Source organism: Engystomops pustulosus, chromosome 5 (genome assembly GCF_040894005.1).
Source record: "Engystomops pustulosus chromosome 5, aEngPut4.maternal, whole genome shotgun sequence".
Classification (NCBI taxonomy): domain Eukaryota; kingdom Metazoa; phylum Chordata; class Amphibia; order Anura; family Leptodactylidae; genus Engystomops; species Engystomops pustulosus.
In genome coordinates, this window is record NC_092415.1 from 21,295,269 (window position 1) to 21,319,109 (window position 23,841).

A 23,841-nucleotide genomic window follows, 5' to 3' on the forward strand; every position below is an offset into this window, starting at 1 on the left:
ACTGACAGCGCTGACAGGCTGACGCTTATTAAAATGAATAAAGGCTGGATTTCTCAGAATTTCCAATCTCCACCAGGTGAAGGAAGCTCAACCTGAATAATTGATCCACTCCTCCTCCTCCTCCTCATTTTCCTCCTTCTCCTCCTCTTTGTACAGTAAAGCAGAGGAAACTGGCTATTTTTTGACAGGGCCCACTGGCTCTTGCTATAGTACTTCATGCATTTAATTTTTCTGGAGGGCCACCTACCCGGTCCTCTGTTTGAAACAATTTTTGTGAGTGCCACATACAGGCACTCAATCTATTCCATTTTTCTGGAGGGCCACCTACCCGGTCCTCTGTTTTAAAAAAATTTTTGGGACTGCCACATACAGGCACTCAATCTATTCCATTTTACTGCAGGGCCACCTACCTGCTCCTCTGGTTTGAACAATTTTTGGGACTGCCACATACAGGCACTCAATCTATTCCATTTTACTGGAGGGCCACCTACCTGCTCCTCTGGTTTGAAACATTTTTGGGACTGCCACATACAGGCACTCAATCTATTCCATTTTACTGCAGGGCCACCTACCTGCTCCTCTGGTTTGAACAATTTTTGGGACTGCCACATACAGGCACTCAATCTATTCCATTTTACTGCAGGGCCACCTACCTGCTCCTCTGGTTTGAAACATTTTTGGGACTGCCACATACAGGCACTCAATCTATTCCATTTTACTGCAGGGCCACCTACCTGCTCCTCTGGTTTGAACAATTTTTGGGACTGCCACATACAGGCACTCAATCTATTCCATTTTACTGGAGGGCCACCTACCTGCTCCTCTGGTTTGAAACATTTTTGGGACTGCCACATACAGGCACTCAATCTATCCCATTTTACTGGAGGGCCACCTACCTGCTCCTCTGGTTTGAAAAATGTTTGGGACTGCCACATACAGGCACTATCCAAATTAAATTGTCTCCATAGCAGCCTCCACACGTTGTCTCCATTGCTACCTCCAAAAGTCGTCCATATAGCTGCCTCCATACATCGTCCCTTTATCAAACGAGGTGTGTCAGGCAGAAATTTGGGTTGTTTTCATGGATTCCACATCAAAGTTGTTAACTTTGTCGCCACCCTGCTGTGTTATCCACAAAATATACTGGCAAACTTTTACCATTTAGGGATATTATTTCAGCGCTTCTTGCGCATCTGTTTACATTCCCCTCACCCGGCATATCCTAAACTTATAAGAACGCTACTACACTTGATCTTATACAAAAGGTTCTTAGAAGTGCTGTTTGGGGAGTAGCCTAGAGACAGGGGCTTGGATTGGCGAAAGCTCGCCTGGCAGCGGAACGCCAGCTCCATGCGCATCATGCGCTTCTTGCGCATCTGTTTACATTCCCCTCACCCGCCATATCCCAAACTTATGAGAACGCTACTACACTTAACTTGGTGCAGGCTGGGACCGAGTCTGACCCTGGGGCTGGTCATATACTGCCGACGCAGAGAATTGCGGGGCCTACCTCGGTCCAGGTCTCAAAGGCCTACTATACCTCCTCCCACCCCTCCTCCACCTCCTCCTCCTCCGAATTACCATCCGTGGGCATGGCGCCATCAGTCGGTAGCTCTAGGCACAGCAGCAGTGCCGTCGCTAAGCGACAGCAGGCGGTGCTGAAACTGCTGAGCCTAGGCGATAAAAGGCACACCGCCCAAGAGCTATTACAGGGCATTCCACATCAAAGTTGTTAACTTTGTCGCCACCCTGCTGTGTAATCCCCAAAATATACTTGCAAACTTTTACCATTTAGGGATATTATTTCAGCGCTTCTTGCGCATCTGTTTACATTCCCCTCACCCGGCATATCCTAAACTTATAAGAACGCTACTACACTTGATCTTATACAAAAGGTTCTTAGAAGTGCTGTTTGGGGAGTAGCCTAGAGACAGGGGCTTGGATTGGCGAAAGCTCGCCTGGCAGCGGAGCGCCAGCTCCATGCCAAGATCCAACTAACATAGTTTTAACTGCAGCACCTTTAATCTACTACTAGTTCACTGCCTCCATACATGGTCCCCTTATCAAACGAGCTGTGTCAGGCAGAATTTTGGGTTGTTTTCATGGCTTCCATGTTAACTTTGTCGCCACCCTGCTGTGTAATCCACAAAATATACTGGCAAACTTTTATCATGTACCGATATTATTTGAGCGCTTCTTGCTCACCTCCTTTGGTTCCTCTCTGCCACCCATTGGTTTGAAGCCTGAGTCCATTTAGGGTATGTCGCCATGACACTCTCTAGCCTGCTGCCGCTGCCTCTGCATGCCGTCCCCTATAGTGTCAGGGTCAATTATTGGATGTTTTAGATGCTATCTAGCTTCATTCTGTCACTCTGTCATGGCCATGCTGTTGCCCATAATTTTGGCATAATGGTGCGATTATGCAGCCTCAGAGGCATCCATGCATGCTGCCCCTGCTGTTTCCTGTCCATTTCCGTGGTGTTTCCATCCTTTTCTGAGGTTCCCAGGTGTTTGGCCAAGCTTCCCTGTGCAGAGCCTTGGTCCCCTTGAAAAATGCTCGAGTCTCCCATTGACTTCAATGGGGTTCGTTATTCGAGACGAGCACTCGAGCATCGGGAAAAGTTCGTCTCGAATAACGAGTACCCGAGCATTTTAGTGTTCGCTCATCTCTAATCGTGATGCATCTTTGGAAAAGTGGAAAATGCAGTCTGCTGATAGCACACAAAGTTAATTCTGCTTTACTCCTGCTCTATAACATGCTGCCTGCAGATAGGACACTATGTACAATCTGCTCAGCTCCTCCTGCTCTATAACATGCTACCTGCAGATAGGACACTATGTATAATCTGCTCAGCTCTTCCTGCAATATAACATGCTGCCCTCACATAGCATACTCTGTACAATCTTCCACTATATTATGTGACTTGTAAATCATATAATATATGGATATATATAATATCCATGTTGTTGGATATTGTTTGGATGCATTTTGAATATTTTTTTTTCCGCATTGAAACAGAGTAAATTGGGCAATTGTGTCACATGTTTTTGGGGCGACTACAGAATTGGACCTTTGCCCTGGGCCACAGTTCTGCCCTTCTGCCGCCATTCTTGATTGTATCACACCCTCTTATCCAATCAAAATTATGTTAAAGAATAAAGACTATATTGTATTCATCTGTGACCTAAAAGATGAAAACTAAAAATCCATTACCACATGCAGAACATAAAAGTACAGAAAGAAAGATGTAACTTTCCAGTTCTTTCTTAAGTACCCGACTTGTTAATTGCGGACGAGTAGAAGGCGAAATGGAACACAAATGGACGTTTTCTGGCTGCCTCCAATAAATTGAATCTCATCATAATCATAAAGTGAATTTTATCTCTGTTCTGCCATGGGTCTGTGAAAATGCTTATTTCACCGCTAAAAGCACACTCTGCAAATAATTGAGACATCTATAACACTTACGGAATAAAGATCTACCGTAATGGTCCAGGAAGAAAAGTATCCAGTGCCGGAGAGTCCCGTGGATGTTCCTCATGGTCTCTGCATATTTGTTGGTATGTGATGGAGTGGAAATAAATGAAGAATAAATAAGCCTAACTTTGTGAGTTTCACATGGGGCATATTTATCAGGGCCTATTGCTAGCACTTGCGATTATTTGCCCCAATCTGCCACCATAACACCGTTACTGTCCCCGCACCGGTGCACTCGGTGCTGCCGCAGACTTTTCACATGTGAATAAGCGCTGCGCAGCACCCTGCCCGATACACCAAGAGGCTGAAGCCTCTTTATGTATCACGCTATGAAAATGCAGCGGCCGGCCTATGACACGCCGGTGCGCGAGCACCGGTGTATGATAAATATCCCCCAATATATGTATGCAGACGTCCTTATATTAACCCCTGATGAAACTGATGAAAAAGCTTATGTCCTAACTATTGGGGCCCAAAACTTAATAATACATATAGGCATGTCCTATACATATTAGTTCTTTAGCATGCTGTAGGGCAGCATGGTGGCTCAGTGGTTAGCACTATAGCCTTGCAGTGCTGGGGTCCTGGGTTCAAGTCCCATTGAGGTCAATATCTGCAAAGAGTTTGTATGTTATCTCCATGTTTGCATGGGTTTCCTCTGGTTTCCTCCCACACTCCATAACCTACTGGTAGGTTAATTTGACAGGGACTGATTTGGCAAGCTCTGTACAGCACTGTGTAATCTGTGTGCACTATATAAATAAAATTATTTATTATTGTTATACAGTATGCAACAATTAAAATCCTTATGTAGGGTCCAGGATTTTGTGTGTCTCCAATAAGGGCAATTTAGCCTCTTATATGCCAAGGACTAGATAGGGCTAGTGAGATTGCTCGGCCCAACAAAGTAATGAGATGCAGTAGATCATTAGACCAGTTCTTAGAAGAAAGATGGAGGGAAACAGAATCCTCCTCATCTGCTTTAAACTGTATCAATATACTTAGGGTGCCAATACAATTTGAAGCTATGGCAAACTGTGCAACAATAGATTCTGTGCTCTGTTATTTGGAATGAAGATTTATAGTAGTGGGCACAGAGACATAATTAGGCTTGGCCCAAACTGTCACCATTTAAGCTTCCTGAAGTTTAGGGCATGTCTTCACCAGGGGCAGCTCCATGTTTCAGTAGGCACCTGGGAAACTAAAACAGTCTCCTGTTCCCTAAAATATTCCATAGTTTATCATCACAAACAGCCTCATGGTTATTTTATATAAAGTCCCCCAGGCCCTCTATGGATTTTATAGATACAGCCCCCCTCATCCTCATGGATTCCTTATGTAGAGCCTTATATGGGCTCACCTCCACCATCCCTGGGCCCTGACACTCTCCCGGGTATGCCCAGTGCTGGCGCCGGCCCTTGTCCTCACATACGAGTAATCAAAGCTTATATCAAATGCACTGCAGGGAGGGGAGGGGAGAAATTGAGCTGAACTCGGAACTGAATCTGCCAAAAATGGTAAGAACCACAAATTTCCAATTTGGGTCCAACACTAGTAGGGATCTTACACTTGGCTCCCCACAAATCAGCTGCCTCAGGCTACCTGCAGTATGAGAATAAACAGAGATAATGTAACAGCTCCATACTCTGTATAGTGGACAGTCTGGTTTCCTGCAGCTACTACATAATGACATGAATAGGGATAAACAGTATACACTTAGCTCTTTTGCTCCATCTAGTGGAGATAGTTGGAGGATATTATATAATCTTTTAGATTACATTTATAAAAGGACTTTGTATCAGCTAAACATTCTTCTTTTTATCGCCCATTACATACATTTCTGTGTAATCTTACCAGAACAAAGCTTATGACCCAGGCTTCCTTCGTGACTCACTATGCTATTCATCACAACCACTTGCATAGTCTCTTATTATTGCTTACCTCCAATTATCTACTCACCTGTTATGATTTTATTAGCTTTTTATTAAAGACCTCTGAGTCAAGTCCACGGCAGAGTGTTACATTATCACCTTCCTTATGCATTTATTCTTTAAGCCTCAGCAAAAATGTGTCACTTATGTAAGTAACCTAGCAGACATATGGCACATGCAGTAAAAGAATACTTGCTTAGACTGTTGATTTAGTTTTATAACTCTTCCAGCTAATTGTGTTTTATTACACTGCTCCGAATGAAATGCATATTAGGTGACACATGGGGATAATATACAACAAATAAAAAGGCAATTCCCATTCATAACAATCCAATGTGTCTGCACTGGGAGCCCAGATCTGGATGGATTCAGGAATAAGAGGCCAGGCAGGTTATCAATTTTCAATCGAACATCTGTAAGATTTGACAGTTTAAAATCTAGTTTTTGTACTTTTCTTAACTTTTAATGCTTCTTGGTCATAAAAGTGGTCATAAAAAAGTGAAATTTGCATAAAAATCATTCATACGTTTTAGATAAAATGATTAAAGTGCATGAAAGTGCTGTTAAACCATAGGTCCTGGGTGAAAGGAAGTTAAAAAGTTTGTTGAAATTGATGACTTAACAATCTTACCTGTATTTTTACTATGAAATCTGTCAATTTGTGGAATAGCCTGCCTCAGGCGCTGGTCACAGCAGGGACAGCAGAGAGCAGAAAGGGTCTAGATGCCTTTTTACACCTAAATAATATTGATGGTTATGTTATATAGAATTATTTCCCCTGAATCCCTTCCTCATGCAATCCCTTTTCTTTTCTTGGTTGAACTTGATGGACAAGTGTCTTTTTTCAACCGTATAAACTATGTTACTATGATGATTATGCTCTAAAAATTCTGTTTTTCATAGAGATCTTAGGGAAGTTTCAATTATTGAGTTCTAAACAGCACAATGTTTATGAAAGTGACTGTGGTGATTGTATAATGCCAGGTATAAAGGTGTAGTACCTGTTCAGCATTGGTCAACGTTTCAAAGGTCCGGGGCATTTTACAAAAGTCATAGTTATTTTTACATGGAAAAAACTAGAAACAGATGAAAAATGCCTAAAAAGTTAACAAACATGAAATAAAAATGAAATAAATATTGCTGCACAATACACCACAAAACTCCAGAGGGGCAGGACTGGGAAAAAATGGCAAAATAATTTTTCCCTGATCCTCACGGTCATGTTCATGGTTTTGTGGGTTTTAATCATAACCAAAAATGTTGGAGATCCCAAGACCACTGTTACAAATCAGTGGCATCAGTGTTCTGGAACTGTGATGTCACTGCTGAACATTACCGATCCAGCTCCGTTGACAGTTTAGGCCATTGATTGGTTACAGTGATCACATGACATCACTGATAATATCACTATCACCAAACAGGGCAGAGCTAATGGAATGGGTAGCAGGAGCAGATTTTAAACGTTATGGGTCCAAATTCTGCACTGACTAATCGCATAATGCATTCATTTAAAGTTTAACATTTTAGGTGGTTGTTATCAAATATCAAGATGCTATCAAGTGCTGCCGGGTTACAAAGATAGGGGGAGTATACAGGGTTAGTTACATAAAAGAGAATGGAACTTGCATGTGGTTACTAAGTGCCTTAAAACATGGGCTTTTAGGGTAACTTTGGTAGTTGAGTATTAGTCCAGGATGGGGCATTCTGAAGAATTAGAAAGTCCAGAGAATTCTAGAGAAGTCCTGGAAATAGGAGTGGGAGGTTCACTGTAAAAGTCAAAGAGCACGGTTGACCGGGATGAGAGCTAGGGAGGTGTTGTATCAAAGGCTAGGGAAATTTTAAAGTCCCCATTTAATCCAATGGATCTTGCAATGTGTTGAAAAAAATGTTTAGACCCGCCCAAATATTTATCATATGCTAGCAAAAGGGTTGGTCGATATCCCCAGGAAATTAGGGGATCATCAAGGTTTGTGCTTCATGTCCATTTCTGGCTTTAATGTCAAAATTACCCCAAACACACCAAGTTCCACACCCAATATTTAAAATTTTTATTGTACACTTTGCACCAATGAGCCAATCAGTAGTAATCCCAGCATTAGAGGATTTTTTTCTCACTCTAGAGGGACTAGCTAAAGTTTTCCACACACATTATTTTTTTTTTCATCAATGATTTGTTCATCTTGTCTTTATAGAAATTGAAAAGGAAAGCTGCGGTGACCCTGGTACACCACTGTATGGTATTCGGGAAGGAGATGGATTTTCCAATGGAGATGTCTTAAGATTCGAATGTCAGTTTGGATTTGAATTGATAGGACAAAAATCTATAACCTGCAAAGAAAATAATCAGTGGTCGGCCAATATACCCATATGTATCTGTAAGTATTTTCAGTGATAAGAAGTTATTTTTATTTTAATGCTGTATTTCTTTTCAATTAAAAAATACTGTTCATGGATCCAGACAAGTTTTTAATATGACGTCACCAAACCACTATGCTAACCTCTAACTTTAATCTCAACCTTATAATATTGTATAATTTTAGTTCCTATATCCAGTGCAACTTAATGTATAACAGCTGTTAAATAATAGGTCCTATATGAAAACGGTTAAAAAGTTGATGACATGACAACACCTGTCAAAAAGTTCAGTTGTGTCATAGAGATCATGTGGAAGGTTGAAACATATCTTTAAAAACTGTGATTATACAGCAGTACACCAATCCCTATATTGTTCTCCCCCATGCCTGTAAAGATCCACAGTCTGTTTGTAAAGTCTAGTCATCTATTCATATTCATGTTGTTCTAGCCCAGCCACACATCCAGCCACCTCCAGGGATGTGCTTTTTCTTCAGCTGATTGAATTTAGCCCTGCTTCATTATTCACCCCTCCCTCAGAAATGAAAGAGATGCTGGCTCTGCATGACTGATTAGTTTAAGAGAAATTTAAGAAAAATTAGCTCCATTCACTCCTCCCTCAGGAATTCTCTTCAGCTACTCTCTCATTCCTGAGGGAGGGGGAATGAGATGAAGGCATGACTAATAAAGAAAGACATGAATATACCAAACTCAGAGAAGAGATGATGATCAGACTCACATGGAGTCATTTGCATAGATGGTGAGTCTACTTTATAAACGGACTGTGTAACTTTACAGGCATTGGGAGGAACAATATATGTATAGTTGTACAGCTGTATAATTCCAGTTTTTAAATATATGTTCGTGTAGGCTAGTTTATCTGTAAGGCTATAGACATACATTTTCCAAATATTTTGACATGTCATAGTGACTGGTTCTGTTCCATTGTCCTTCAGGAGAAGAGTGAGGGCTGCATAGGCCCATATGTTACATATTAGCCAATGCACTTTGTCTATATGAGGAAGTCTCAGCTGATCACAACCAAAGGGGCAGAGAACTTAGTTGGGAGCTTCTTCCCCTTCATTTTACTAAAATGAAAACTATACTGGTGTAATTTGGGGAAAAAAAGAGCTTACTGAATACTGTATAGTCTAAAGACTCTCAAGGTAAAAGACCATTGAATGAATAATAAACTAGAATGACCAATCTCAACGGTGAGCAGAAGTCTTTGACCAGGTCGGAAAATTTCGGCAGTGGCCAACTATGTTTCCTTTCCAGCCAAAGGCAGTGCAGTTTATAGTTTTATAATGGAACAGTTTATCTAAGTTTCGTCTCAGATTTACCAAAGACAGAGAACACTACTCCAACTCTACTGAATTATTGTGCAGATACTGGGATTATGGGGACCCAGATAAAGACCTACCATTTCTTTGGTCTACCGAACAGAACCGATATGTTAGCTCTAAGTTACGGTACTTAAATATTTATTCAAGACTTTCAGATACATTAGAAACAGCCCAATCTTCTCCATGTTGTGATTTTAGCACTTAGAGGTTCCAGATGTACACCTACCTTTTGCCAGCTACACATCTTATCTTACACGCTACCTTTCTGTTATTGCATGTCTTTGTCTTTGAATAATATTAAGTTGGTTGTCCCCATAGAACCCACAGTTAATTCTAATATCCAACACTGAGAAATTTTATACCATCTGTTGTTTAGACTTGCGTAAAGACATCCAGAGAGTTAATGAAGATTTGTATAATCGAGCTACAGGTTTCTTCACTTCCAAGTCTTACAAATTTTTTTCATAATTCAAACAAAAACCATAATCCTGTTTTCTGTTACTTTGCAAATGATTTTACATCGGTCTTAGATGTTACCCGTGTAACTGGAGTCATTTACAATGGAGAGTTTTTCAGACAAAGGAAAAGCAATTACGGCTGACAATTGTAATGTTCATTTGGACACTGCCCAGGGATTATGCCCACACATAGGCAATCAAAAACTAACAAGCTGCATTTTATGCAAATTTTTTAAAGTTAAGTGAAGAGCTTGCTAAAACCTGTTCGCGCACTAATTTATCGTATTTCACTTTTACAGTTCCATGCCTGTCCAATTTTACTGCACCGATGGGAACCGTCCTGTCTCCTGACTACCCAGAAGGTTACGGAAACAATTTAAACTGCATCTGGACTATTATTTCGGATCCAGGGAGCCGGATACATTTATCGTTTAATGATTTTGACTTGGAGTCTCAGTTTGATTTCTTGGCTATTAAAGATGGCGACTCGTTAGATGCTCCAATATTGGGAACGTTCACTGGTGCTGAAGTGCCATCACATCTTACCAGTAACAATCATATTTTGCGGTTGGAATTTCAAGCGGATCACTCAATGTCGGGACGTGGATTTAATATTACCTACAGTAGTAAGTGGCTTGGGCACTAGGGTTGTAATTTACTGTATATGACTGATGTAACTGATACAAATGCCACGTAATATGATTGCAGTCAATTTTGGGTATGATGCCACCTTCTTGGTTTTAATGTGGAAAATTACATCTTTCCTATCTCGGTGGCCAATAGATCAATCCCCAAGCAAGTGAAAATATTGTGGGCCTTGACAATACAGTTTTAGAGAGAACAAGGCAAGGCAACTGCACAAATATTCTCTTTCAATAACAGTATAAACTGATTCTCACAGTTCATGATATATTTTTCCCTGATGCAAACCTTAGTCTTCCATTTGCATTGGTTTTGCCGTTAAGGTGAGAGGTAAGGGAAAAACTGAAATCTGTTTCCCTATTTTGGATACAAACATAAAGCTTTAGCTCTTATAAGTGGAAAAACAAAATCTGATTGGCCCTCAGCTGTCTGAAGTGAATGGATCAGTTTTGGGCCTGATGAGGGAACAAAAAACCCTTGTTCTCATGATCGGTTGGAGAACAAGTGAATGGATCAGGTGTGGGCCTGATAAATGTGCAAATGCCCTTTGCTCTCATGATTGGTTGGAGAGCAATCAATCCTGTGGGTAGCGGATAAGTTGTCTGGGGAAACCCCTATAATTTTGTTATGGATGAAAGATGATGGGAAGTGGATTTGAATTTGGGGGATGAATTCTGCTCCAGCAAGGTGCCTTACCACCAAGCCATAGTTTATATATGGGAAGCTGGCTTAGAGGCCTGGTATACAGGCAGTCCCCGGGTTACGTACAGGATAGGTTCTGTAGGTTTGTTCTTAAGTTGAATTTGTATGTAAGTTGAAACTGTATATTTCATAATTGTAACTCCAGACAAATTTTTTTTTGGTCTCTGTGACAATTGGGTTTTAAAAACGTTGGATTGCCATAAGACCCCTTTTTAACTAGGGGTCTTCTATAAGTTGGGTGTTCTTAAGTAGGGGGTGCCTGTTCTTTATTAAAATACTGTATCTATATTTTTCGAATGAAAAAAAAAGTGAATAAAAAGAGAGAAAGATATTTTGGATGAAATTTCTGGAATTTTTCTGCTTACACCAAGGCCAGGCTGGTAGGGCTTTTTACTTTAAGGGAGTTGATATGTTGAAGGTTTGATGGAATAGATGGTGGGATTTTCTATTTAAAGTACATGTCTGTTCTTATTGTTATGACTAAACAAGTAATTGTTTCTGCCAAGGCCAAAAAACATGCAATTAATAACACTATAAATTTTGTGTCTTTTTCAAAGTGACACTGGTGGATAACGCTGTCACTGATAAGTTCTCAAAGTCTAATTGTGTAGGATTAACATTAAATTGACTGTGACATATGTCAGCTTGGTATATAAAACCGCTGTTTTGCCTGTAGGGTTTTTCTTTTACAATCCTAAATAAGCTCACTCTGCCGGAGTTCACTTACCATTCATGACTTCTAGTTATGTCCAATCACTTCAGGCTCGAATATAAAGATACACACACGTGTAGTATAGTATATGTAGAGAAAACAACTTCTCCAATTTTATGAAACCATTGGAATAGGCACAAATGACTTAAAAAGGCGCAAATAGAGAAAAAAAATAAAATAAATAAACATAACAACTATGACAAGTGACCCTCATTGTATTCATTGGTGGTAACCACCTAATAAGTACCATAAGTGAAGTTGTGATTTTACTATAGCTCCTGGGGATACAATCTCTCGATACGATGTAGCATCATGAGGACTTATTGTAACGTGTCTTCCCAGGAAGAAAACTGATTAAATAATCAGGATCTGATGGAAGAGAAAACAACTGCACTCCCCATATGCGAGTTGTTACTCGCGATGCCTGAATTGACTTAAACTAAATCTGACATGCAGAAAGCTTTGCTTATTTCACGACAAATCCAGTTTGCCATGACAGAAGTTAAAAAATGTTCCTCCAGGCATCGGCGGCTTTATTGGTGACTTTCATTCATGGATAATTTCGTATTAAAGGTTTGTAGAGTTGTAGGCGTTCAAGTAAAATACAGAAGGTGTGATGAAGGATTGAGGCTAGGACAGGTGTGAATACTGATCCTATAGTTTCTGGTGTAATAGGAGAAATCAGGATTAATGTAGAAAAAACTAAATTTTTTTTTTTAGAAACAGTGCCCCTCTAGTCTGTGTCTGGTATTGCAGTCATGGAAAAATTGTGCAAAATTTCTGTTGTTGGCCAGGGTACAAATGTACTTTACCCCAAGGCCAAATTATGCCCACAATCTTATTTTATATAATCTACGAGATGTGCAGCTTTAAAGGAACACTCAAGTCAAAGCTGATTCAGTGAATATATTCAGATATTCATTGTGTAGAACCTGAAGGATGAGCAGGATCCTGGAGCAGGTTCCTGGAAGATTTTAGAAATACAATGAAAATGAATTTTTAATAAATTAGCTTTGACTGGAGTCTTCCTATAAGATGCAGCACAACAATATCCTTGATGATACATTTGTTGAAGGACTTCCTCCATAACAACGCAAACAGTGGGCAAATACAGTCCTCTGTATTATTGAGTTTGACACACTTGGGATAGTACTACTAACCCTGAACATCACAGTTAATAGAAATACTTCTGGCAGAGTCATAGGGGGTCATTTACTAAGTGCCCGATTCACGTTTTCCCGACGTGTTACCCGAATATTTCCGATTTGCGCCGATTGTACCTGAATTGCCCCGGGATTTTGGCGCATGCGATCGGATTGTGGCGCATCAGCACTGGCATGCACGCGACGGAAATCGGGGGGCGTGGCCGAACGAAAACCCAACGTATTCGGATAAACCGGCGCATTTAAAAACCGAAAATGTGTGGCTTGGGAAGCGCTTACCTTCACCTGGTCCAGCTCGGTGTATTCCGGCATGTTCAGATGATTTTCAGCGCAGCAGCACCACCTGGTAAACAGCGGAGGAACTACCTTAATAAATCCCGTCCGGACCCGAATCCTGTTCAGAGAACGGGCATTTGGATCGCGAATGGGCCGGGTAAGTAAATCTGCCCCATAGTGTTCCATGAAATGAGAATCATAAATATTTGTTTGGCCCAATTTGAAAGTTGAAAATATTGTTACAGTAGGGCTTCCTTAGAGGGAACCTGTCATCAGGAGGCCTTTTTCTGGCTCCCCCATGACCCCATAGAGAATATTCTGCACATTCCTAATGTGTTTTTATAATTAAAGTGTCTTTTTTTCTAATAAAAAGAAAAGTTAGATTAATGTTTACCTTTCTCTCTGCAGAAAAGTGTCCCATGGGAGTGGCCAGTGAGAAGCAGTGCCCCCACCCTCCGGAAACTGCTCTGCCATGGTTTTATTACATATAATAACCACCCATATCCCTCCTATTTGAAATAGATGCATGATAGAGCGGTTTTCTAAGGGTAGAGGTGGGGGAACCACTCCTCACTGGCCATTCCCATGGGACAGGGGACACTGCTCTGCAGAGAGAAAGGTAAACAACAAAAAAACCAAGGGTACTTTGATGAAACCCGTCGGCCCTTTAGGCTGTATTTTATAAATTTTTTGTCACTTATGAAGAATAAGAAAAATGGCCTTTTAATGTATTTTTTTTGCTGGATGTTGTCCTGCTGCAGAACTTATCCATGCACCTGTGGAAGCAAGGGAAAACTCTGAGTGAGCTGGATACCTATTGGGTAGCTTATTTTGCCCAAACAGGATCATGGACATGAAAGGTCCTGCATGCCCTATCAATGGCCAGTATGATTTATAGATCTCCTTTTATCAGTGTTCATAGAAGTTTGATAATCAATATGTCTGTGAATCAGGATATTTCACTGTCAATAACTGTGTGGGAAACGTTATCAGGACTCCCATGGTGTGTGGATTGGTGGAATAACCAGGACTCAATCACTGTGTGTAGGAGGACTCTCACTGTCAGTCACTTAGTGTGGATTAGATAATCAAGATTCACTCTGTCAATCACTGTGTGTAGTGTGGGGAGGGGGTAATCAGAACTCTCACAGGCAATAAATGTATGTTTATTTGGTAGGGTAATTAGGACTCTCGGTCAATCACTGTTTGTAGGAGGTATAATTAGGACTCTCACTGTCAATCACTGTGTATAGGAGGAGTAATCAGAACTCTCATTGTCAGTCACTGGGGGGGTAAAAAGGACTCTCACTGTGAATCACTGCGTGTGGGCGGGTCAATCACGACTCTCACTGTGAATCACTTTGTGTAGGAGTAGGAATCAGGACTCTCACTGACAGTCAAAGGGTGTGACTGAGTAATCAGAACTCTCACTTTGAATCCACTTGGGGTAATCAGGACTCTCAATATCACTCTAAAAAGTCCTAAACTCTCTGGCAGTTTATAAGAAAAGACCTGAAATGTTCACTTTTTTTGTAAAAATGATAAAGTGCATTGGGGCAGATTTACTTACCCGGTCCATTCGCGAACCAGCGGCGCGTTCTCTGCGCTGGATTCGGGTCCGGCCGGGATTTATTAAGGCAGTTCCTCCGACGTCCACCAGGTGGCGCTGCTGCGCTGAAGTTCCCCGAAACGCACTGGAGTACACCGAGCCAAGCTGAGTGAAGGTAAGTGCAAGCTCCGCAACACATTTTTTTTTCATAATTTCTTAGTAAATGACCCCCATTATCTTCTACCTAATTTCAATTAGACACACTGGGGCAGATTTACTTACCCGGCCCATTCGCGATCCAGCGGCGCGTTCTCTGCGGTGGATTCGGGTCCGGCCGGGATTCACTAAGGCAGTTCCTTCGCCATCCACCATCCATTCCTAGTGAAGGTATGTGCAATTTCGCAACACATTTTTTTTTTAAATACAGCGTTTTTTCCGAATCTGTCGGGTTTTCGTTCTGCCACGCCCCCCGATTTCCATTGCGTGCATGCCGGCGCCGATGCGCCAAAATCCGATTGCGTGCGCCAAAATCCCGGGGTAATACAGGGAAATATTCGGGTAACACGTCGGGAAAACGCGAATCGGGCCCTTAGCAAATGACCCCCACTGTGCAGATTTACTAATCACTATATAAGCTATTACTTAATTCTGTTATTTTATTACAGTGCCTACAGCAGGATAGTCTATAATTTGGTGTGCATTATTATGTGCTAGACGTTTGCCACCCTTCTGGTACTGAGTTTCATGCTGTGTTTTTCCTTTTTCCTTTCTCAAGTAGTCGCAACCTATGTTATTAGCTTGTAGTCCCTAGCACATGCAAGACAGTCTATGGTATAAGCGAAACCAGAATATGATACATTTTCTACTGGAACAGGTCCTTATACATATCACATGACCAATCCTTACTTCATGCATGTTCCATTTTGACACCAGAGGATGTCCTTTACGGGTCACTTAAGCAGACATCTTTCGAGCTAAATCTACAATAATTAGGATGAATATTTCAAAGGCTACATTTATTGTTACACTAATATAATGTGACTACTAGGTTTTCCAGGAATCTTACATCTATTCTTCTATAGGTTGTCTGAAATATTCATTACTTCCGTGCTGTCAAGTTGCTGGTTTATGAATGAATTATATCTGTGTGCTTTACTATACATAAGAATTCATGGCTTCTCCTCTTTTAATAATTTATATTTATCATACATTTACCCATTAAAAATCTGCCCTTTTAGCCATAAGTTTACGAATTCCAATTCAAATGTTTTATGTAACACTAAAATGTTATTGTCACGTTTAGTAGGGACACTGGAATTCTGAAGATAACCCAATCCAATAACGTCACAGCTGGATTGGTTGTGATGTGCAGATCCACTTACATTCGGGTCCAACTGCCTTCGCCCGGACATGAATTTAAAAATCCTGTTCGCCCTGGGTTTCGGCACCAAATCCAGAACAGGATAACTCCCGGAAAAACATCACCAATGGTTCTGGCACCAATTGTGGGTGTTAACTGCTGCCTTCAAAGTCGTTTGCAGCATTTTCATTGATGTGACGCGTGTGCACTGTGAAGTTGTGGAGGATCGGCACTCACTGTGACGTCACCATGACGTCATTGGGGAGCATTGATCCCCCCTAAAATGTTGTCACATTCACGTGATCAATCTAAATGTTGCTGCAACTTTGGCAGAGGCATATAAACAGTTAATGTCTGTCATTGGACCCAATTGTTACTGGCAGAGAGTGGCGGGAGAGCTGGACTTAAACCATCAAAATTCATTATGAAACCAAACTTTGCCGTTCGAGTCAGCTCATCCATAGTCAGGTGTAAGTCTAGATCCTTGTGTTCCTGAGGTGCAGAGAAAGAAAGAGACTGTCAAGTATATGTTTTTGCCACCAAGTATGAAAATGGAACACTAAAGTTGTAGCATAATTCTGGTTCTTAAAGCACGACCCACCAACAAACATTGCAGGTACCAGTAGTGGATGTAAATGAGGACTAATAACACTTCTGGCTATGCTACCTATCTTCTGCAGTTTATATGTCCTTTAAATAGTCCACTTGGAGCTGCTATCAGAAACCCAGCTTCTGTGACTCACTGATCCTTCTTCCCTAAGAGATCTACAGTTACTTATTGTTAGTGAGTCAAAGGAGAATGAGGCGTTTTCCTCTTAAAGGCAATTTCAGGCACTTTCATTTGATACATCACAAAACTTCTTGTGTTCACTTATACTAAACCTTGACCAGTTTTCTGGCAGACCAGACCCTTCACAACCAAGCCCCAGCACCTTGCCAAACGTGGTTAAGAAATTGCACTAAAACACGATGTGATAGAATAAACCCCCAAATGTAGACAGCACAGTTTCAGAGTCATTGTCTCTCATCAGTGCAGTTTGGAGAACTGCTATGGATAGGTCAAAGGCCATAAACACATTGGTTTGTCTATCATCTCGTCTGTTTCAAGGATTCTTGAAAATTGAACGTTGATCTGTAGGGAGCTGCCTTCATGAAGACAGTATAAGTTATATATGCAAGCGGTGAGAGTGTCCTTAAAGACATGCATTAAGACTGGCATGTTGAAAATTCCTCCCGTTGGCATACTGCACCTCAGATACTAAGTATATCCCAAAGTGTGTGGAATAAAATCTAAGGTCTAAACCTGGAAGTGATGTCAATTGTAGTCTCTGCTGGTTTTCTGTTGACTAATATAGTAAATTGTATAGTAAACTACTCTGTACCTCTCCCTCTCACACTCAAAGTGGTAGGTGGCGCAGAAAACCCAACTAACATGTAAGGTAAAAGGAGCGTCTTTCACATGGCTTGTACACTAAAAATCTGGTGGACAAGGCATATTCTCCTGCAGTATATTTCCCTTTCTGATTTTTTAAATTCTTAATCTAAATTCCATGAAGTCCTCCTCTTGGAGACTGCTAAGAAGCTGAATTTTGGCACTTATATAAAAAATTTATATATATATATATATATATATATATATATATATATATACATATATATATATATATATATATATATATATATATATATATATAAGCAGTCCCCTGGTTACGTACAAGATAGGTTCCATAGGTTTGTTCTTAAGTTGAATTTGTATGTAAATCGGAACTGTTTGTTTTATAATTGTGGCCCCAGCCAAATTATTTTTGGTCTCTGTGCCAATTGGATTTTAAAAATGGTGGGTTGTCATAAGAACCAAGTTTAATAGTAAAGCTTAATTGCAGACACCTTTGAACACTGTTATAGCTGTTTATTGTAGCCTGGGGATAAAGTACAGTATTTACCAACATCCAGAGGTCCGTTTGTAACTAGGGGTCATCTGTAAGTCAGGTGTTTTTAAGTAGGGGACCGCCTGTATATATAAATATATATAGATAGACAACTACTAACGCGCCCCATCAGTGTCAGCTACCCTGGTATCCCCTCCCCTTCTCCCGCTCCTGAGTATTTTGAAAGCCCCTGATTGGTAAACAAGCAAAGGCATTTTTATAGTTAAATATAGTCTTGATAATATTGTGCAACCAGCCAGAACAAGTTTTCTTTTTCTCTGTCAACAAAACAATATCCAATGAGTATTCAAGCATTCACATGCGCTGTCCCCACACAGGATAATACATATCGGCTGGAAATGATTTCCCTATAGAGGAATACACAGTGATAGGGTTAAAAGATGAAAAACAGAACACAACAGGAGCACAGATGTTTAGACAAGGCTGTTCTCTGTGTTTTCAAAGGCAGCTGCCGACTGAAAATGCATTAGGTTAAAGGTTGAGAATAATCAATGTTTATGTCCATCGAAGTGAACATGTTGGAGAATGTGTTATCTCGGAGAAATGTCAAGATTCTTCTAATATGTAGGAAGCCACTGGCCAGTGCTTGAAAGACAAAGACTCCTGGTATGATATGTGAGGTGGTCGTTAGACATGTGTGACTTTCTATCGATCTATATCATTGTTTACGTTATTTTTTCCCACTTTCAAACTTGTTGTAGAATTGGTTCACTATTGTGTAAATATTTTTGTGTTCCCTTTGAATAAAATCCCTCCATTAATGTATTTGTCTTGTCAACACTATTTGAAATTTATGATTGAAGAGATCTTCTAGATAAAAAAAAGAGTTAACATTTGTTGCCCATTTCTGTGGAATAAAAGCCCCACTTTTTACAGTCGTAGGACCACTGTTTATAATCAGTGGCCTCTGCGGTTACAAGAGAGATCAATGATCAATGACATCCTTATGACCTTTATTCTTGCCTCTGTGACCCTTGAGGACACTGATGTCGAAATGATCACAGATTCAGACTGGTGTTTAAGACCTGAAGAAGATGTTCCACTGGATAATTACTGCAATCATGTTACATGGAATATTGTATCGGAGAACCTGTCACCAAGTATAGTTTATTACATGTTATACCTAATGCAAATGCCGGCATACCCCAGGTGATAACCTTTTATTTTACAGGAAGTGCCTGACTTACATACAAGATTCTGTAGCTCTTTTGTATAAAATTGTCAAATGTAAGTCAGAATTGGTATATTTAATAAGTGTATCTCCGGACAAAGTGCTTTTTCATCCCTGTGACAGTTGGATTTTCATAGTTTTGGGGTGTCATGTCAGAAAGATGAGCAATATAGCTTAATTGCAGACACATTATATCACATTCGTATCTCTTTTATTGACCATCTCAGCCAAAGTTCATTAATTACCAACATCCAGAACTTCACCTGAGGTCACAGTGGGCAGAGAGGCCATCTATAAGTCAGTGTTCTTTATTGAGGGACTACCTGTATTTGGTTGTCCCTCTTTATCGGTTATATGAAAATAAAAGGTTGTCATCCTCTTGTCTAAAACTTGTATCGGTTATTTCATTTTAGAAAGACTCTAAATGTATCATATAACAATATTTTACTCTACTTTTCAGCATTCGGCCACAACGAGTGCCCAGATCCCGGAGTTCCATTAAATGCTCGACGCTTCGGAGACAACTTTCAGTTAGGAAGCTCTGTCTCTGTGGTCTGTGAAGATGGATTTATCAAAACTCAAGGCACCGAAACCATCACTTGTATGCTGATAGATGGGAAAATTATGTGGAGTGGCCCCATCCCCAGATGTGAAGGTCTGTACGCTTAGACTTTAATATGAATTTATTATTGCACTGTGAGCTGGTGATAAAGGTTTCAGCAAAACTATGATGATGAGGAATATTTGCCGTGAGCTAAAGGTTTTTAGTTTATCAAATTCAAATTTTGGGCACTGCCCATAATTGATCTCCAGTTGAACGACTTTTCATGTCCTGAAATCTATCGTAGCGTGCCTAATTGGATGGCTTCAGGGAATAAAAAATAAAATGTAAAAATGAAATGTATTTAGATATTTGCTGTGTTTCTATAAAATGTACAATCACCAATGCGAGGAATGATTGAACTCTATTTTACAACTCAAACTCTTTGCATATTTTAAAAGTTTCTAGTCCAAATGTTCTAGAATATAAGAAAGGGGGGATAGATAGATAGATAGATAGATAGATAGATAGATAGATAGATAGATAGATTCTGGACTGCAGCCTAATTTTTTGATTATTTTTAATAAGTCTGGCTAGACAGACAGATAGATAAGAGCTAGATAAATATGAGATAGATAGATAGATAGATAGATAGATATCCAACGAAATGAAGACAGGCAGCACTCCAAAATAGTGAAAAAACAAGGGTGTTCATTCCACCTCCCGCAATGTTTCGGCTGTAGTCTCAGCCTTTGTCAAGCAGTGAGTGTCAGGAAGTTCACAGATATATATAGTCACCGTGTGATGACATCATACAAAAAGGTAAACAGTGCATATACATAGAATATATACAATTGTGTGCATCAACAGTCAAATATACAATATACAATAGTGTGTAGATGATACATGAATACAGCATCAAGTAAAGCATTTACAACTTAGTGTAAAAAAGTGCCAAAGTGTATAGATAAGCATATGAGTAAGATTCACCTGTAAAAGATCCACCTCCTGGCTCAAAACAAAACAAAACGGCGTCTCCTGGACGCTACTCCAGGAGACGCCGTTTTGTTTTGTTTTGAGCTTGACAAAGGCTGAGACTACAGCCGAAACGTTGCGGGAGGTGGAATAAACACCCTTGTTTTTTCACTATTTTGGAGTGCTGCCTGTCTTCATTTCGTTGGATATCTACTACACTCTTACTGGTGAGAGTGAGGATAGCACCCATCAACTCTTTTTTTCTCTCAAAGACTCTGCTGCTTTTTTTCTTCTTTTTAGATAGATAGATAGATAGAAGACAAAAAAAGTCAGGGGAACACATACAAGGCTATAATTGTATAAAACCTGAGAGCCCGGCCTGAGCATGTGCAGACCTATTTAGAAGACGCCGTTATGTAATGCTTTGAACAGGATCGCAGTGTTACGTATGTTACTCTCTCACATGTACACTTTGGATTATGTATTCACTTTTTTATATATTATCAATGACTGCGTATATTATTGGTTCACATGCTATTCATATTACTGGCTTACATGCTATTATGCTCCACCTATTATGTATTTGTCACTTCCTATAAATATAATCTGCACTTATTATTTGCTTGAGAAAGGCTTCGGAAGAAGCTGAAATGTAGCAGCTTGGGAATAAAAACCACTTGAACTTATTCCACTTTTTTATTTTTATTTTTTGTTTTAGATAGATAGATAGTTTGGAAAGATGGGGTAGATAAATTAAATAGATAGATGGATAAATAGATAAAAAAAGAAAAGTCCACAGCTGCACAATGACCAAGGTACCCCTACAAAGGGGGGGGGGGCAAAGGCTTCAGAGTTCAGGGTGGGAACCCATGTATGCAAAAAAGTCCAAAAATGAAGCAGCACCCCAGATCCAAGCAGGTAAAAGTGAAGAAGAGTTTATTCCAAAACAAGCTTGAGAAAGGTGGTAGCACACCGAAACTTTGCCAGTTTTGGAATAAACTTTTCTTCACTTTTACCTGGTTGGATCTGGAGTGCTGCTTCATTTTTGGATTAGATAGATAGAGTAAATAGTAAAATGATGATAGATCCAAATTACAAAGCTCTTATCTTTGTGATCTAATCGGAATAGGCGGCCATCTTGTTCCCTTACAATTAATTTTATATTTCCAAAACAAAGATAATAAATATAGAATTTACAGAAAATAATAAAAGTCACTGATGGAGAATCTGGGATTTTGTGCTTATATTTCATGTATGAAAGTAGGAGGCTATAACCCGTATGATTGACTACATTCCCTGTCCGAGAAATCTGTTATGTGCCCTATAAAAGTGGCACAATGACAGAACATTTCTGTTCAGCATTAAATCATAGCAGTTCCAAGTAAACTTGTGATATATCGGAAAGCCTTGCTCTGCAGAACTTCTGTTCCTACCAGTCATCTACCATGTCGCTATTTAGCGTAAATTTTAGGACATAACTGCAGCCCTGGATCAATGAAATGGAAAACTAAAAGCCATTTCTGATGCAGTTAGATTTCGAGTGAAATGTATATTACGATGTTTTTTGTCACTTCAGCAAAATAAAAACAAGTAATCAGATGAATTCCAGAGACAGGTTAAAGGCTGGGAGGAAGAGATGGGTATTTTTTACGAATCCCATTTAAAACTTATTATGTGGGATATGTTTTTTATACTAAACGGAGGTATCACATGTATTTTTAATTAAACTTAAATGTATTTTTTTTAGCAATTTTTGAAAATGACTTCAGGGTGTATGTGCTTCATGGTATCTGCAAGAAATCAGAGCTAAAGGGCTATACTAAGAATTTTGTATTATAAAATAATCCTTATAAAAAAAAAATCCTAACTTAAAGGAGCACACACTTCAAGAGGATTTTCCATGAATACAAGTTCCAAGGATAGAGTCTAACTTCCTGATTGGAAAACGAGGGGTCCGATGGGGTTTCACGTACCTCCATCAGACCACTCGTCGGCCCATGAGAGTTATGGACCGACGGGCGCGCATGACAGCTCTGCTCTATTCATCTCTATGCCCTAAGCAATTTGTCAGCTCCATTGAGATGTATGGAGTAGAGCGGACATGCATGACCGTCTGCTCCATTACACGGTGAAGTTGAAAATTAAGGCTTCGTTTACACCTGCATTTGGCAGGTTCTGTTGCCCTTTTCATTATGTAATAGCTGGAAAAAAAATGGAGCATCCAAGGTCTATGACCACTATTATAATAAAAGTTTAACAGAAAGAAACATTCCGTACAACAAAAAACAATGGAGAACGGAAAGTGACAGGGAGACTTTCCGGTCAACTACTGTTGATGGTTTTACAAAGTTGGTTTTACAAACCTAAAAAATATTTTTGTTGATACTTTTTTCTTTTAAAAAATCCATTACAAAATGTAAATCTCAACACTTTTGTTTCAAACTGTTTCCTACTGTATAACTTGTTTAATTACATTCATATGCAAATGTCTGGACTATGTAAATGTGTCTGGCATAACATATGGGCACTAGTACAGTTTACATAAAAGCAGCAGAAGGGGGTTAGCAAAAAAGTAAATATCTCAAACTTAAACAGCCTCAAAAAATGAAGAAAAATTCACTTCTATTGGAAAATTATATTAGCCCTGTCTGGTTATTTACAAGCTCTGGGGGACATTTATCTTTATTTCTCTTCCTTTTACTTCTCTAACTTTTTTCATACTTTTTTGGAACATTTTTGCAACTTTTTGAAGTCTGCCTGACATTTGTTTATCAGTAAGACACATTTATCTTCTATTCAAGATGTTCTAAATGTTGCAAATTCATTTTTTTTTTTGCAATTTTTTTTGTCACAAAAAACTCTAGATGAAATCATACTAAGGAAAACTTAGAAAATGGAAATAAGTTATACCCCTATATATTTTACAAGTTATCCAAATATAAAATATGAGGCTTATGTCAGCTTAGGAGATAACTGTACAGTTGTGGATTAAATGTGCCAATGGCCCTGAGCTAAGGGACAGAGGAGACTAAAATGACAGTCAATAAAAGATTGACATCTGTACTATTGCTAGGTGTTATATTGACACATGGACCATTGCTAGGTCTTTATATGGTTTGTATGTTTTGCTTCCTTACTGTTTTGTTACGGTTTAGGTGGCCATGGACCTTCCAGAGCCTTGGATCCAGGACATCTGCCAAAAAAACACATAATTCACACCTGCAATTTTATCAGCC

General features: G+C 39.7%; 1 protein-coding gene across 6 annotated transcripts in view; it reads left to right on the forward strand.

Moving 5' to 3' along the window:
• Positions 1 to 23,841, forward strand: part of CSMD3 (CUB and Sushi multiple domains 3) — an 804,446-nt gene that overhangs the window by 432,628 nt on the left and 347,977 nt on the right. For all 6 annotated transcript variants that reach the window (XM_072151297.1, XM_072151299.1, XM_072151298.1 and 3 more), the window contains 3 exons: positions 7,602 to 7,784; positions 9,865 to 10,191; positions 19,550 to 19,744. In XM_072151297.1, coding sequence (XP_072007398.1) covers positions 7,602 to 7,784; positions 9,865 to 10,191; positions 19,550 to 19,744 — 705 coding nt within the window. The remainder of the gene's footprint in view (positions 1 to 7,601; positions 7,785 to 9,864; positions 10,192 to 19,549; positions 19,745 to 23,841) is intronic.